This window comes from Melanerpes formicivorus, unplaced genomic scaffold, assembly GCF_026170545.1.
Source record: "Melanerpes formicivorus ecotype bairdi unplaced genomic scaffold, bMelFor1.0.p_v2 SCAF_21, whole genome shotgun sequence".
Classification (NCBI taxonomy): domain Eukaryota; kingdom Metazoa; phylum Chordata; class Aves; order Piciformes; family Picidae; genus Melanerpes; species Melanerpes formicivorus.
In genome coordinates, this window is record NW_027142373.1 from 2,535,396 (window position 1) to 2,550,426 (window position 15,031).

A 15,031-nucleotide genomic window follows, 5' to 3' on the forward strand; every position below is an offset into this window, starting at 1 on the left:
GTTCACATCACCTTTACTATTACTGAACAACTGAGACACAGCAACAATTCAGATCAGTCCAGCAGCTGATCACTTCTTTGGGAAGCCTTCTGAAACCACACACTGTGTAAAGCCTCTTACAGCACGATGCCGAGGAAGAAATGAGACCTGCAATTCTCTGAGAATCCATTAACAGTTGTGCTACCTTGCAGAGATTATGGGGAAAGGAAAAAAAAGATGTTTGTGCACCCCGCTGACCTCCCAAAAGACTCTTCAACCTTCTAGCAGGTACAAATGGCAACATTTTAGGGGGAGTGGGGAGCAAACAGAAGTCACACCAAGCGCTCCAGCATATCTGAGCTCAGGGGCAAGGTACCTACATGTGGGCTAGTACAGAAACCACATTCAGCTTTTCCTCTCTTTCAGTTTTATTTTCATTTTTAGTACATTAGGCTTTGGTTTCCTGAGCAAGTTGGGTGCAAGGAGAGCAAGGCAGCACCTGAGCACTGTACCTGCTGAACAAAACCATCATAGCAACTGGTCTTATCTGGGAGGCAGATTGACACTCAACAGCTATCAGCCCTACATGCGGACTCTGATCGATTCAGCACCTACAGCCCACCCAGCCCCGCGTTTATCCGCGAACCTCCATCGCTCTGGTACCAACCACCCGCCAGGAACAGCGGCAGCATCCTCAAGCCGCCCTGAGACACCTGAACAAAGAACACCAGCGCTTTGCTGGGAAGCAGGGAGCCCCAGCAGCCGGTGGGTGCCTTACCTGGCCCGGCCCAGCCCAGCCCAGCGCTGCTGGCTCCGGAGCCACAGGTCGGGCATGGCGGGAGGCACGGCCGGGGCCGGGGCAGGCAGGGGGGCCGCGGCTCTGACACACGGCCGGATGCATGAACCTTCACCCATTTAAGAGGGGAAGAAAGAAGAAAAAAACAGATAAATAAACGCCATGCAGAGCCCCTCCGCACGGCCGGCTTTGTCCTCCCCGCCCGGGCCGGGCGATGCCGCGGGCCCTCGGCAGCGAGGGCGCCCGAGCAGCGGCGGGGGAACAGCCGAAACGGGGCGGGAGGAACGGAGGGAGGAATCAATCTCGGCTACCCCCACCCCAGCCCTCAACACCGCCCCGAGCCCCCGGCCCCGGCGTGCCCGTGCCCAGGGGCGGCCAGGGGTCCTACCCAGCTCGGGGCAGCGGCGGTGCCCTGCTCACCTCCTGAACCTCTCCGGGAGCCGCCGCATGGGTCCGGGCCGCCCGCCCCGGCTGGGCTGCGGGCGGGGGGTCGGGACGGGAGGCTGCAGGCGGCTCCTGAGGCGGCGAGGGCCGGAGTCCGGGCCCTCATTGGCGTGCGAGCCGCCGCGGCGCTGTCCGTCGGTGAGGCGCGGGAGCCGGGTCGGCGGCTGCGGGCGGCCGCTTTAACCGGCGCTCGCCTGCTGCCAGCCCGCCCGGCCCGCGCCTCCCTCCGCCCCTGCCCGCCCACAGCGGCCGGGCCCGCCGCGGCCCGCCCCCGGCGGCGATGGCGGGAGGACGCGGGGCGCATGGCGGCGGCGGGCGGCCTGCTGCCGGGGCGGGGGGAGGGGGGGTCGGGTCCCTCTTTGGCGAGGGGAGGCCGCGGCCATGGCGGCCACCGCTCCACCGGGAGATGGGATGGGATGGGGGGGGGGGAGAGAGGGTGGTCGGGAGCCGCAGCCTGTCGGCAGGGTCGCGCCGAGGATGGCCCCAGGCTGAGCCGGGGTTGCGGGGTCGGCTCCGGAAAACAACCAGAGGAGTCGGGAGCTGAGCGGTGCCCGAGGGCCGCAGCTCATCCGCGCCGGGAGCAGCGCTCGGTGAGAGGAGAGCGCTGCTGAATCGCCATTGTGTGCCGGTATGCACCGGGACGAGCAGCGGGGCGAGGACGGGGCGGTTTCGGCAGGCTCTGGAAGATACAGAAGCCGCTCCGGCAGGGCTGCGGCGTGGGCTGGCCGCGGCGCTGGGCTCCGAGCCGTGCCCGCAGCCGGCGTGGCACGGGGAAACCCTGCTCTGGCACAGCCTGCGCCGCAAAGCTGTGTGCGCGATGGTTTCCTCTGCTCTAAATCAAGGTTACTGTGGCTGGGCGGCTTGTGATAACCCGCTGAGCCATCTTCCTAGCTCCCCCAGCGCTGAACCAGAATCTTATCTCCTCAGACCAAACCCTTCCAAGCCAGGGTTGTTTTAGGGAGTGAAGAGGCCGTGGCAAGCGTGTTTCTGCCGAATTAATGTGGTGTTGCCTGGTAGAGGACACATCAGGGCATGAATTAGAAGAACATTAAGTTCTGTTCAAGCCTCTCTCTTCTAATCTAAGATCTTGTTTACAGTGGGATTTTAAATGGTTCCAGCCCTCAATAAAAGCGATTAGCACGGGCACAGCAGTGCAAACCAGCAGTTCAGACAAATAAACTGTATCTGGTATCTGCAGCTTTTATGGTAGGACTGGGACAGAAGGGATCTGTTGGCCACCGCTGCCATGGTTTGGAAGTCACCTCCCCTGCCGTGTCACCTCTGCCAAGTAACCACCTCCACCACAAGCAGCACCACGACTTGGCTGTCCATCAGCCTAGATCTGACTTCTCATAGCCCTCGGCGCCTTTCACCGACTGCTCCTCTGTGCCTGTAGCGAGCAAACAACGAGGTGGTAACAGCTTTGTAAACTATCATGGCAAGACTCAGCCCTCAGCTCCTCTAGCTTCAGGGTGGAATAAGCTTTCCCTGCTTGGATTGTGCTCTCTTGCTGCAGGGATGGCCGGGCCAGAACACTGCAGACAGTTGCTCAAAGGAAGGGTAGAGCTTGTTGGGGGGAAGGTGAACTCTTGTAGAGACAAGCTAGGTCCCTGGGGAATGCTTCCATTCATCTCAGCAAGGTTTCACTGTTAATAAACTGGTACAGTCTGTCACCTGATTTAACTGTGCCACTGCTAATCAAGTTTCATATTGCTTATGTTACCTGTTAATCCAAAAAGAGCTGATTTTGAGGACACCACTGGAGAATCCAGCCACACACACATGGTTGAACATATGAAGTCTCAGTATCTCAAGGGCATGGCTTTATGTTGAGGTAGAATGTGCACCAGTGCAGCTGTCTTCCCCCTCAGTACCACATCCCCATCCTTGCCTCCCTCTCTGACTGCACCAGTAACTTGCTCTCTCAAGCTCTAAGTGTTCAGGGCCATGACATTTATGAACACTACAGCTAGAAGGCTGACTTCTGTCTGCTTCTGCTCAAATGTTGGACTGCTAGAAAACCAACCTGCTGAGAGCAGTGCACAGAATCACTGCATCCCGTCTCCATGTTCTTTCACTCTCTGCTCCTCTGAGTCACTCTTCCATCTCTTCCCAAGCCACTCTCATATCCATTTCCTTCCTGCTACCTTTCACAGAATCACAGAATTGTCAAGGTTGGAAGGGACTTCAAGGACCCTCCAGTTCCAACCCCACTGCCATGGGCAGGGTCACTTTCCACTAGATCAGCCTGGCTTTAGGAAATTCCAGGGATGTGGCTTCCACCACCTCCCTGGGCAACTTGTTCCAGTGTCTCACCACCCTCATGGGTAAGAACTTCTTCCTAATGTCTAATCTAAATCTCCCCTCCTCTAGCATGGATCCATTCTCCCTAGTCCTATCACTCCCTGACACTCTAAAAGGTCCCTCCCCAGCTTTCTTGTAGGCCCCCTTCAGATATTGGAAGGCCACAATTAGGTCTCCTCGGAGCCTTCTTGTTTGATCTAGACTCCCAACAGCAACTGTGTCACAGACAGTTTTTCTCCTCACTGTTTCCAAAGCCTGCTTCCCCACCTGTGTTCTGTGATCACAACTCACACACATTGGGAGACCTTTAAACACAACAATTGGAACTGTAGCTCCCTGCTGTTGGAGCATCAAAGATTTACAGGTTCAAGATACAGTTAATAATAAATCCCTGTTTCAAACTTTTGTATCAAAATTCAAATCATGAAGCCTGAGGGAATGGAACCAGGTCAAGAAGGCCACCAACCACCATAGGATGAGACTGGAAGATTTTGAACTGAGTGTCTCATAAGGAAAATTCCTCAGCATATAGATCTTGTCCTGACCTATGACACATTCGTAGGACCAGTGACTCTTGTTGAGCTCATCTCTGTAATTGCTTTTTGTGACCTAATGAATCAGAATGCCTTAAAAAAAAAGCCCTAAAAATATCACAACAAAAGAAACCTCTTATTATGGGCCAAGCAACCATTAAATCTTTGTTGGCATTAAGCATTGGCAATAAAGACACAAAATTGAGGAAGCAAAAAAACCTTGTTAGGTTGATTACTCTTATTTACAGTGCACTAAGGAATGAAAAAGCCTTCAAATACCCAATTTGATAGGAAAAAAACTTGTTTAGACTAGGAAAAGTCATGGTGAGCTCAGCCAGGAATGGGCTTCAGTAGATGAGTCAGGGTTAGAAGAAGATGGAAGAACTTCCCTTGCTGAATGCATCCCTGCTGTGGGGCACTATCAGGCAGTGCCTTAGCCTAGAGCAGTCTGTTGAGCAGCCAAGGGCTGGTTGATAAGAAATTGAAGCTATCATTTTGTCACTGAGAATTTAGTTCTGATGAGGGCTGCTATAAAAAGCCCCAAATGAACTAAGCAATCCCAGCTTGATACCCAACAGACACCCCTTTGACACCTAATTGAAGGCAGATCTGTTACTAACTGCACCTCCTGGCACCCTCAGCAGTGAAGGCAATGACCACATGAGTTCTGTGGTTTGCCCTTCTTATTTCTAGGTCAGGTTTTAAACCCTGCAGACTCCCCTGTGGTTCTTCACAGCCACTGCTTGTCTAAGGATGGAGAAGTTTGTCCTCCTGGAGTGTTTGTGAGCATTGTAGTGACACATAGACACACAGGCACATGGAATTCCTGAATCAGACAGCAACTACTTTGATGAGATTATTCAGAGAGAGACCCAAAAGTAGGGTCTGCAGTTTTCAGTGCATTGAGTTACACAAATCTATCAAATGAAGAGGGAGGACTTGCTGAGAGTTTCCTTTTCCCCACCCCAGATGAAAATTCAAGTGCCAAATGAACTGTCAGTGCTGAACAAAATTCTGTCAGGAGGCTACATTAGCAAAAACCTAAACCTCTCGCATCAAAGCTGAGCTGCTTCTAGTTGCTAAGGCACAGACAAGTTCTCACTGTAAGCCCACACAAGAACCACTCTCCTGATCAAATAACAGAGAAGCAAACGCTCATGAGCAGCTCCACAGCTGCCCAAACGGCTGCATTAGTGACAGGACAGTGCTGATGTTCCCAGGTACTTACTTTCTGGAGGTGCCAGTGGTGACAGGCTGGCTTTGGAGGCAGCAGGGCACACGCTGCAGCTCAGGAAGCTCTGAGCCAATTTAATGCAGCAGAGGAGCAGGCAAACAGCACCGAGCCCTTAATGAGGCATGGGAAACAAGTCTGACAGGTGAGACTCCTCTCCACTCCCAAGCAACACAGCAGAGGAAGTGAAGCATTTCTGGTAAATGAGGGTGGAGAAAAACTCCTTCCTGTCTTCTTCTGACTTCACAACAAGCAGAATATGAGGGGCTAGCCTTCCTCTCTTAGGGGTGTACATGGTGATGGAGGAAGGTGGTTGTTTCACTAGGGCTTGATTTAGAAGCTTCAGAGGCAAAGCTTTTCCCCTTCCTTAGATTCACAGAACAAATTCTGAAGGGTGGTTGTAACCAAGTGCCTGCTTCAGCCTTGTGTGGCTATCAGAGAAATGCACTCTGAAAAAGACCTTGGCTGGGAAAACCACTTCCAGCTGCAGCTTTGCAAGGAAGTTCTGTTTCTTCTTCAGAATTCTAACACCAAAATCAGTTTTGCCATAATGTGGATTGTTAGAGCAGGAGAGCAATAGGTCTTAGGTGAGCCCAATATTAAGTGCTATGTGCTCCACTGTGGGCACAAACTCAAGCTGAAGTGCAAGCTGTGGGTGCTCTGGAGCACTGAGGGGAAAGCTTGAGGTATGCTCCCTCTTAGCATGTCCCCAGACACATCTCTGTGGCACAGACCAAGCAGGGAAATCAACCCAGAGCCTGCTGGAAAAGGGTTTGGGCTTTCTTAGCACATCTGAGGACACCTGGCAGGAGTTCTGCTCTGGGTCTGAACCAGGAGGAGGGTCCTGCAGGCAGCATGGGTATTTCTTTTTCTTGCTGCAAACTGACCTAGTTTTCTGCTTTTTTTCCAGTCCTTTTTGAGTGTGGCATGAAGGAGAAGCATCTCTTGCTGAATGCATGTCAATGCCTTGTAAAATGAACTCCTCTCCCTCCCTCAGCCTTCCCCAGCCTAATTAATAAGGTCATCCCACTGAAGACAGGTTTATAAATAGCTTCCCAAACACGAATGGAATTAGCTCTGGCCTGGACAGCTCTCCCTGGGTGACACAGGTATCCAGGGAGGGCTGGCTCCTTGGCATATCCAGCTGCTTGCAGCGGAAATGGTGAAAGAGAAGCATTTGGCTGATGTCACAGCCAGCATTAAACCTGAAATGGGATTGCAGCATCACCTGGGAATGTCAGAGGGAGGACTCAGTGCCAGTGAAACAACTGACCTTAGAGGGATGTGCCTTGTAGTACATTAGATTAGACCAGATAATGAAATTCCAAATTCTGCTGAGGGCTTCTCTTCTGTCACTATTTCTGAGAAAAGTGTCTCTGCCACGGCCAAAAACCCACAGGATTTTGTGGGGACAATAAGCAGTTACCTTGGGGAGTAAAACAGGAGTCCTTCAAGTCAACAGGAATCTTTACTATGGGAGCAGCGAATGAGAAGTGGTCTTAGAGGTCTCCTCCAACTGAAATAATTCTGTGCTTCTATAAGACCCCATGGCATGCCAGCTTAGAGGTCTCCTCCAAGTGAAATGATTCTATAAGACCCCATGGCATGCCAGATCCTAAAAGCATATCAAATCTAGCAGTGGTTGAGACTTGCCAAAGCACTGATGGTTTGGTTAACAAACTTGGGTTCGTCTGGAGCCAGGAAAGTCCCTGAAGCCTGTTTCAATCCGTAACATTTTCTGGTAGGCTCACATTGATTCATCTGCTGCAAGGAGAACTTTCTACTGGAGTGAAAGCTCCAGTTCCTGCCTGTGGTGTGTGAGGCATTCCAGCTAGCCTCAGATGAAGGAGTGGCCACGAGGGCAGGAGGTGCTCTGCGTAAGAGCCCAGATCACATCTTTAGAGGAGGAGGAGGGAAGAGCAGCACTCATCAGCCTCCTTACTGGCCTTGCACCAGCAGCACAAATTCTGAGTCATCAGATGAATCAAGTCTGTTAATGACTGCAGAGAACTTTCACTTCAGAAAAAGACAGAGATCCCCTGCTCAGATACTGACTCTGAGGCAGTTCCTTTGGGGGGCTTTACTCATGGAGAGACCAGAATTCCAGGCTTGGTTAGAAACAATGACTCTCAGGGATTTTTTTGTTCTTGCTTTGGGCAATTGCACCATAGAAATAAAAGATGATCTGGGATTTTAACCTGCTGGTTGTGGTCTAGGGGCCCATTGCCCTTCAAGTGTCTTTTGGTTCCTCCAACAGAAATCACAGCTTCACAGGTTGGAAGGGATGCTTCAAGCTCATCTTGTCTGACCCCCCTGCAGTCAGCAGGGACAGCTCCAACTAGAGCAGGCTGCTCAGGGCCACAATCAGGTAGCAGGCAAGTAGGAGTTTACTAAAAGGCAGTATAAAAGGAAAATTCACTCTTCAAGAGGATTTTATACAAAGGCCAAATCAGAAGCACCTGGCTCAGCAGCTAAGCTGCTGCTGTTGCCTTCAGGTTTAGGTTGGACCATAGTGCCAAGAAACCCTGAAAAGCCCCAGCTCAGTTTCTTGAACCAAAGGGCCAGCAGCAATGAGATTCTGTGCTGTAGCCTGCCTTAGGGAAGGCTACAACAGAGAGCAAAGAACTGCTCAAGCTGTATTAGAACAACACGTGCTCAGTGTCAGCAGGTCCTGGAAGACCCAAGTCTCCCACCAGATCCTCCAGCACTGCTGGGAAGCAAAACATCACCACCAGCTGTACCTCACTCTTGCAAGGGCGGGGGGAAACAGCATGAATTGTCCTCTGGCAGATGTTGGATTTTGGCATCCACAGCAAGCCTCCAAAAGCGGAGGCATTTTGAAGATACTTTGTCTCAGCAGTAGGTTACCCATGCAGAACTAAGTCTTTCTCTTTGGCCCCAGCATTTTATAGATCCATCACATTTTGCCTTTTCTAAAGTAAATTTGAAAAGATTGCCCTTATACCAAAGCCAGAAGAAATCAGTTCCATGTTTCAATCCCTTTCCACAGGCAGATGGGATCATCTGGAATCAATGTCTATGACACTGACATGGAAAAAAACCAAAATTCCAGCTTGGGAGGGACCCCCCCAAGGCTCCTCTGGTCTAACCTTGCTAGGTGACAGTGGAGTTGAAATGAGCTGGCCCAGCACCCTGGCAAGCTGAGTCTGAAAACTGCTCAGTGCAGGGGACTCCACTGGGAGGTGATTCCAATGTCTGTGAAAATTTTTCTTCTCCTTTTATCCTCCTTTTCTCTTCCCACCTTTGGGTTTTTGCTTGGCGAACGTCTCTGCTGCACCTAATCCCTCATTTCTGACATCACAATCAATGAAGTGAAATAAGCTCTTACTTAATGGGGCTGACATAAAATCCATTGAAGTTAAGGGAAAGCCTCTCATTGTTTCCCATCAGCTCCAGGTCAAGCCTGAAGTGAAGAGAGGGGGTGGAATTTAGCCCATGGCTTGTCATTTGAGAGGAAATGATTTCCACATCCCTTTCACACTGCTTGGAGATTTGAAAGGTATTTAGCAAAAGAAAACACATTGATTTCTTGTCAGTGCTTAAAGGGCTGAGATTTTCCTCCCACAGGGTAGGCACTGATTTGGAGATTGTTGAGGTTAAGATTGTTGTCATTGTCATGGCTTCCCCCTCTCTGCAGGTGTTCAAGGCCAGGCTGGATGAGACCTTGAGCAACCTGGGCTGGTGGGAGGTGTACCTGCCCCAGGCAGAGGTTTGGAACTGGATGATCTTTAAGGTCCTTTCCAACCCAAACCATTCTAGGAATCTGTCATTTTCATTATTTTTTTGCCCTGGTTGTATTTTGGCTCTCTCTGAATAGCTTAGAAAAAAACAGTTAGGAGACAAAGCTCAAGGCAAATGGGTGCCAGTTAAATGGAAACACTGCCTGAGTGCCCTGCCTGGGTCATGAAACACTAGCTCAGCCCCACGACAGGGCTTGGAGCCTGGGATGCAAGCAGGCTCTGAGCTGCCTTTGCCCTTCCTTCCTGCCTGCAGTGCGTGGGGCTTGCCCTCAAAGCATCTTGCTGGCAGCTTCCAAGTCTCATTAAAGTTTCTTAAATACATTTGGAAAGGGAGAAACATCTCCACTGCAGTGGACAGCAGGGTCTCAGGTCTTCTGGCTTTTGTAAACAAACTGAATTGCTTGCAAACACAACTCTGAAGCAAACTGAACAGATTTTGTACATTCTTTACTGGAGCCCAGCAAGCATCACGCTGTCCTGCCGTATCTCCCAGGCTTAGTGACGTCTGCGGGCCTTGGAAGGAGGGAGCAGAGGGGCTGGCAGGGACAAGGAGAGCTGGGTCAGCATCCAACTTGCAATTCCCCTGACATGCTGAGAGATTATTTTGGTTTTGTTCAGTGTTTCTGCAGAAATAACTCCTGGTACTCAAGGACACAAACTCCGTCTGCTGGCTGTGCTGTGTTACAAAGAGCAAAGGGAGTTGCACAAGGTCTGCTCTGGACACAAGTGGAGGAAACTCTTGGTATGTGCCATCCAGTTACTGAGAGGACTTGCAAGAGCCAGAGGCATCAAGAGGTTATGACCCCAGCACAAATGTGTCTGCTTGGCAAAACAAACAGTGATTGCAAAACTGAAGTTACTGCGGCTGGCAGCCTTGGTGAGAGCTCAGCCAGCTGATTTCCACCTCACCCTTGAGGTGGTTATCAATGGTGTTATCTGTGGTGGAAAGGAGATGTTTTCAGACAGACTCTGACCTGGCTTCTCTTTGTGCTGGGATGGATGAAAGTCCACAGCCTTCCAGTGATGTGACTGAGTGGTTGGATGCAGTCAATGAGACTCTGACCCAACCTGTAACTGCTGGAAGGTCTAAAGGGATAAAAAAGCCCTGGGAGGTTTATGGCAGCCAGATGGACACTGAGTGTGTGAACAGCAATCCAGAGGGGCACAGGAGTCCCACAAGGGAGGGTTAGCTTGGAGATTAGGAAAATTTTCTTTGCTGCAAGAGTGGTCAGGGATTGGCACAGGCTGCCCAGGGAGGTGGTGGAGTCCCCATCCCTTGAGGGATTCAAGAAATGTGTGGCCAGCTCCGTTATGTGCCGCACACAGAGCTGAGGAGCCAAGGTTTGCCTTCACAACCCTCTGCAAACATGGTTCTCTTCCAAGCCTTCCCTCTTGCTGCTAAATCAATATGTATGCAAGATAGCCTCTGTGCACTGCTGCAGAAGGCTTGTTGACACAGCACCAAACCTGGGCACATTCTAAGGTCTGCTTCACACAGCAAACCTTCTCTAGGCCAGGAGCTGCAGTGCATCTTCTGTACAGCTCTGCTCACAACACCTCCAGGACCAGACCAATGAAACACACAGCAGAGACCAAGCAGTTCATAGAGTCATAGAATGGGTTAGGTTGGAAGGGACCTTAAAGATCATCCAGTTTCCAGCCCCCTGCCATAGACAGGGACACCTCCTGCTAGCTCAGGGTGCTCAGGGCCTCATCCAACCTGGCCTTGAACACCTCCAGAGAGCTGGCATCATCTTGTCCAACAAGAAAAGGTAAAATAAGGACATTTTGTAATCACTCTGAAAGGCAGCAAAATGCCTGGGCAGATGTGAAATACTTTGGTACAAACCAGCTGAGTTTTCTCAACCACTGACAAATATTTTGTTTTCCTGATAGGAGGGAGAAGAGCCCAAGCCCACCTCACTGCAGCCCCCTCCCAGGGAGCTGTAGAGAGCAATGAGATCTCCCCTCAGCCTCCTCTTCTCCAGGCTGAACACCCCCAGGTCACAGAATTACCAAGGTTGGAAGAGGCCTCAAAGATCATCAAGTCCAACCTGTCACTACAGACCTCATGACTAAACCACAGCTGCTCCTCCCCAGCCCTGTTCTTCAGACCCTTCACAGCTTCATCACCTTTCTCTGGACCTGCTCCAGCCCTCAATGTCCATCTTGGGGTGAGGAGCCCAAAACTGATCCCAGGATTCAAGGTGCAACCTCAGCAGTGCTAAGTACAGGGGGCCAATCACTTCCCTACTCCTGCTAGCCACACTGTGTCTAATGCAGGCCAGTCTGACCTATGGTTTGCCATCTAGATTTGACTGCTGAAGTGACAGAGAGAAGAGCAAGGATTGGGTGATTTACAGCAGCTGAAGATCAGGTGTACAGGTTGCAGCATACCTGAAGCACAGTGAATCTGGTCTTGCATCATTAACCATAGGCTGGAGCCAAGAAAGCTCAGCTGGAGAAGTCCCAGAGTGAGGAGAGCACAAGCCTTGAGTGAGCAGAGCACAAGCCTGGTCAGGTAAGAGGACTCTATCTGCAAACATGTCCTGACATATTCACAAGAGGAGGAAAGGTATTTTTGAAGCTGATTTCCTTTCCTTTCTTGCAACTCCCCAATCCTCTGAGCTCATTAAAATGAAGACACTCTTAATTTCCAGCAGGGGCCAAGAGAGAGAGGCCAAGGAAGGACTTCTTTGTAATGTCAGTTCTCAAACTCCAGAGAGGACAGCAGCAGAGGTTTCATTAAGCCACTGTCAAACTGAACATTTCTGCACTGCCAACACAAAGCAGGACTGCTGCTACCTCCTGTGCCAAAGATAGGGGAGAAAAGGGCTGGGGATTTACAGCTTCTGCACAAGCCATGGGAGAGGTCTGCCAGCAATGTGGCTGACAAAAACAAGGGGCTCCTAGCATCAGCTGGCCCAGGCTGGGTGAGGAGCAGTTAGCACTGCTCTGGCAGTAGCACCACACATCCCTTCTGCACAGCAGCTCTGGGGGCTTGTGCCCACAGTTCTGAAGGTACAAAGCTGCTCAGAGGATGAGGTGCTTTGCTGGACACTAAAACCTTCCAAAGAACCAAAGCTGCTATTCTTGTTATGGCATTAAACCTTAAGTCATGCAAGAAAGCTGTGGGACCCAGGGGAACCCCTGCTGAACCTCTGGTAGGGAAGGCTTTGGCTTTGGAGTCCAGAGCTGCTGCTTGCCACTGCAGTGTGCATTTCATGGACAGACAGTAGAGGAAGAGAGTTTGATCAGACCAAGCATTTCACTTCAAGTTGGAATATTGCTTTCAAGGCTTTGAGCAGCCTGGGCTGGTAGGAGGAGTCCCTGCCCATGGCAGGGGATTGGAACTGGATGATCTTTAAGGTCTCTTCCAACCCAAACCATTCTAGGAATCCCTGAATGAATCTATGAGCACCAGAGCAACCTTCTCTGTTACTTTTCCTTGGGAGATCAGGGTGAGGACTATTTCCATTTCTAAACCCATGGCAAACCATGACAGCATATCCTGACTGTGCCACATGGTCCTTGCAGAGCCAGGGCTGTACCTATAAACCTATTTCTCTCTGAACTGTGGCAGCCTTGCCCTGCTCCAGTCATCTGGGGCACTTGCTGTCCCCAGCCCAGGTTAAAGACAGGGTCAGGCACCCTGCAGGTTTTAACCCCAAAGTGCCCCTTTGAACTCAGAGCTGATCTGAGCCCTAGCTGCTGCTGGCAGGACATTGCTGGCAGTTTGAGAGGGACAGGATCTGCCTGGCAGAGGTTTATCCCTTAAGACAGAAAAGCTGGGGGCCCGTAGGAGCAGAGCTAATCTGACAGGGGAGCACAGATCAGAGGAGAGCAGTGAAATGCTTCTGACCCAAGAGGATGTTTTGATGCCCTGCTCTGGACAGGACATGGTGGCAGGAAGCTGCAGCATCCTCGCTCACTGCTCAGACTCAGCACCATGCTGCTGGCAGCACACATCCTGCCTGGCCCTTGCTGCAGCCCCAGTGAGGGCCATGTGCTCATCCTGCATCTGAGCACGGGCAGGTGGCTGCTGTCACCCAGCTTTCACTCCACCATTCTCCACAGGATGGGAAGGACCTAGAGATCAAAGGGAGCCCTCAGTATGGCAGGCAGGACTGCTGCTGTACCCTGCCTGGAAAGCAAGCAATAGCATAGAGCTGGGCCTGGTCCAGTCCAGGTAAGAGCCAGGCTTTGCTGTGTGTAGAAACCACGAGAAGTGCTTCAGCCTCTCTCAAGTGTGATGAGGGCACAGCCTTCATCCTTCTCATCCTGTCAGCTTGCCTGGGTTTCTGCTCTGAATAAAGGGAGGTCCCTGGCTCCTCTAAGGTCTGTCACTCCAGCATGTGATAGTACCTGGCACCCTCCTCATGGCATTTTAACTGACTCCCCAAGAAGCAGGTGGACATCTGTAGCACTGGGAACACAAAACCACAAGAGAAGGGAACCCTCAGTATCTGCCATGTTGCAAAGCTGGTGGGACAAAGTCAGCTGAAGGGAAAGAAAAAGGATTGTTTGTGCCTTCAGCTCCGTAGAGGTGCAACAGGAGAGCAGCTTGTGTCCTCCTCCCAGGCCAAGGAACCCTGCCAGGACAGCTGCAGAGGTGCAGACATGCCAGAGATGAGCCACGGCTTCTCCTCCAGCTGTGACTTACAGCTCCCACTCGGCCAAGCAGCTCTCTAACCTCTACCACAATAAACCACTGAAAACCTCCACGCTCCCCAGGAGCTCTTAAACACCAACAGGCTTCATGAATACATGTCCCAAGGGTGTGGTGTGAACACTTCACAATCGGCTTCTCCATGCCAGGATGAGTTAAGGTAGGAGTCTCTGTCCTGGCTGTGGCTTTCCTGGCTTGCCCTGCTCTGTGTCAGGACATCATTCTTTCCAGCCAGCCTTTTCCTCAGATGTTCAGAGTCAGGGCTGGGATCCCTGCCAGCTCTCCTTCCCAAAACAAACAGGGAGCCTCCTGATGCCAAAGAGTTGCCTCCTATTCAATACCCCCGAGACAGGACTTGGCTTCACCAGCACTGCCCTGCTTTGCAGTTCTGCAGAGGTTTATAAATAAAAATGCAGCTTCCCAGAGCCCTGTCTGCATTAGGAAAGACTGGATGGCAGGTCCCTACAAGCTGTCTCTCTCCATCAACTGCAAAGAGAGCTCCAATTAATTAAGGAGGTGATTTGCCAAGTCGGTACTTGTAGTTTCAGCAGAATAAGGCTTATTGTCAGCTGGCTTTTTCCTGCTGCAATCAGGTCTGCAGCGGAGTTTTTGCTGGTAATAAAATCCACCCTGGTTCCAGTGCAAGCCTGGTGCCCTGAGAAGTGCCAACAGACTGTTCCCAGCTCAGCTTCCCTGGCTCACACCTTACCTGCCCTTGTAACCTGCGTGCTGTGCCTGGAGGGCTGCAGATTGCAGAGCTGATGGTGACAAATGCTCCAATGGAAGCGTTGCTGGGAGCCCTCTAGATAGCAACCTGGATCCCTGCACTGCTCCCAGCAGGGATCCAACAGGAATGGGCACAGATCCTGCTCTCTGCTAAGGGATGTGTCCTTCAGGCTGAGGACAGCTGAAATCTGTGCCCTCTAGCAAGCCAAGGCTGCTGCCATCCTATAGAATCAGAGAATTGTTTGGGTTGGAAGAGACCTCCGAGGTCGTCCAGTCCCACATCAACCCAGCAGCACCATAGCCACCAAACCATGGCCCCAAGTGCCATGGCCACAGGTTTCTGGAACACCTCCAGGAATGGGGACTCCACCCCCCCCCACCCCCCCCCCCCCCGGGCAGCCTGTTCCAATCCCTGACCACTCTTGCAGCAAATAAATTGTTCCTCATCTGCAACCTAATCCTTCCCTGGCACAATTTCAGGCCATTTCCTCTCCTATCACCTGACACAAGGGAGAAGAGACCAACCCCTCATGGAGGTTCAGTTTAGATTAGACATTAGGAGGAAATTCTTCCCCATGAGGGTGGTGA

General features: G+C 51.5%; 1 protein-coding gene across 4 annotated transcripts in view; it reads right to left on the reverse strand.

Annotated features, from left to right (window-relative positions):
* The window catches only part of MMD (monocyte to macrophage differentiation associated), a 42,303-nt gene that overhangs the window by 22,670 nt on the left and 4,602 nt on the right, over positions 1-15,031 (reverse strand). For 2 of the 4 annotated variants that reach the window (XM_068151016.1, XM_068151015.1), the window contains exon 1: positions 758-828. The exons of 1 other annotated variant lie outside the window; for it this stretch is intronic. In XM_068151016.1, coding sequence (XP_068007117.1) covers positions 758-813 — 56 coding nt within the window. In that variant the 5' untranslated portion in view covers positions 814-828. Of the gene's footprint in view, positions 1-757; positions 829-1,195; positions 1,410-15,031 lie in introns of those variants that run through there. One more of the 4 variants, XM_068151018.1, reaches the window with a different exon arrangement.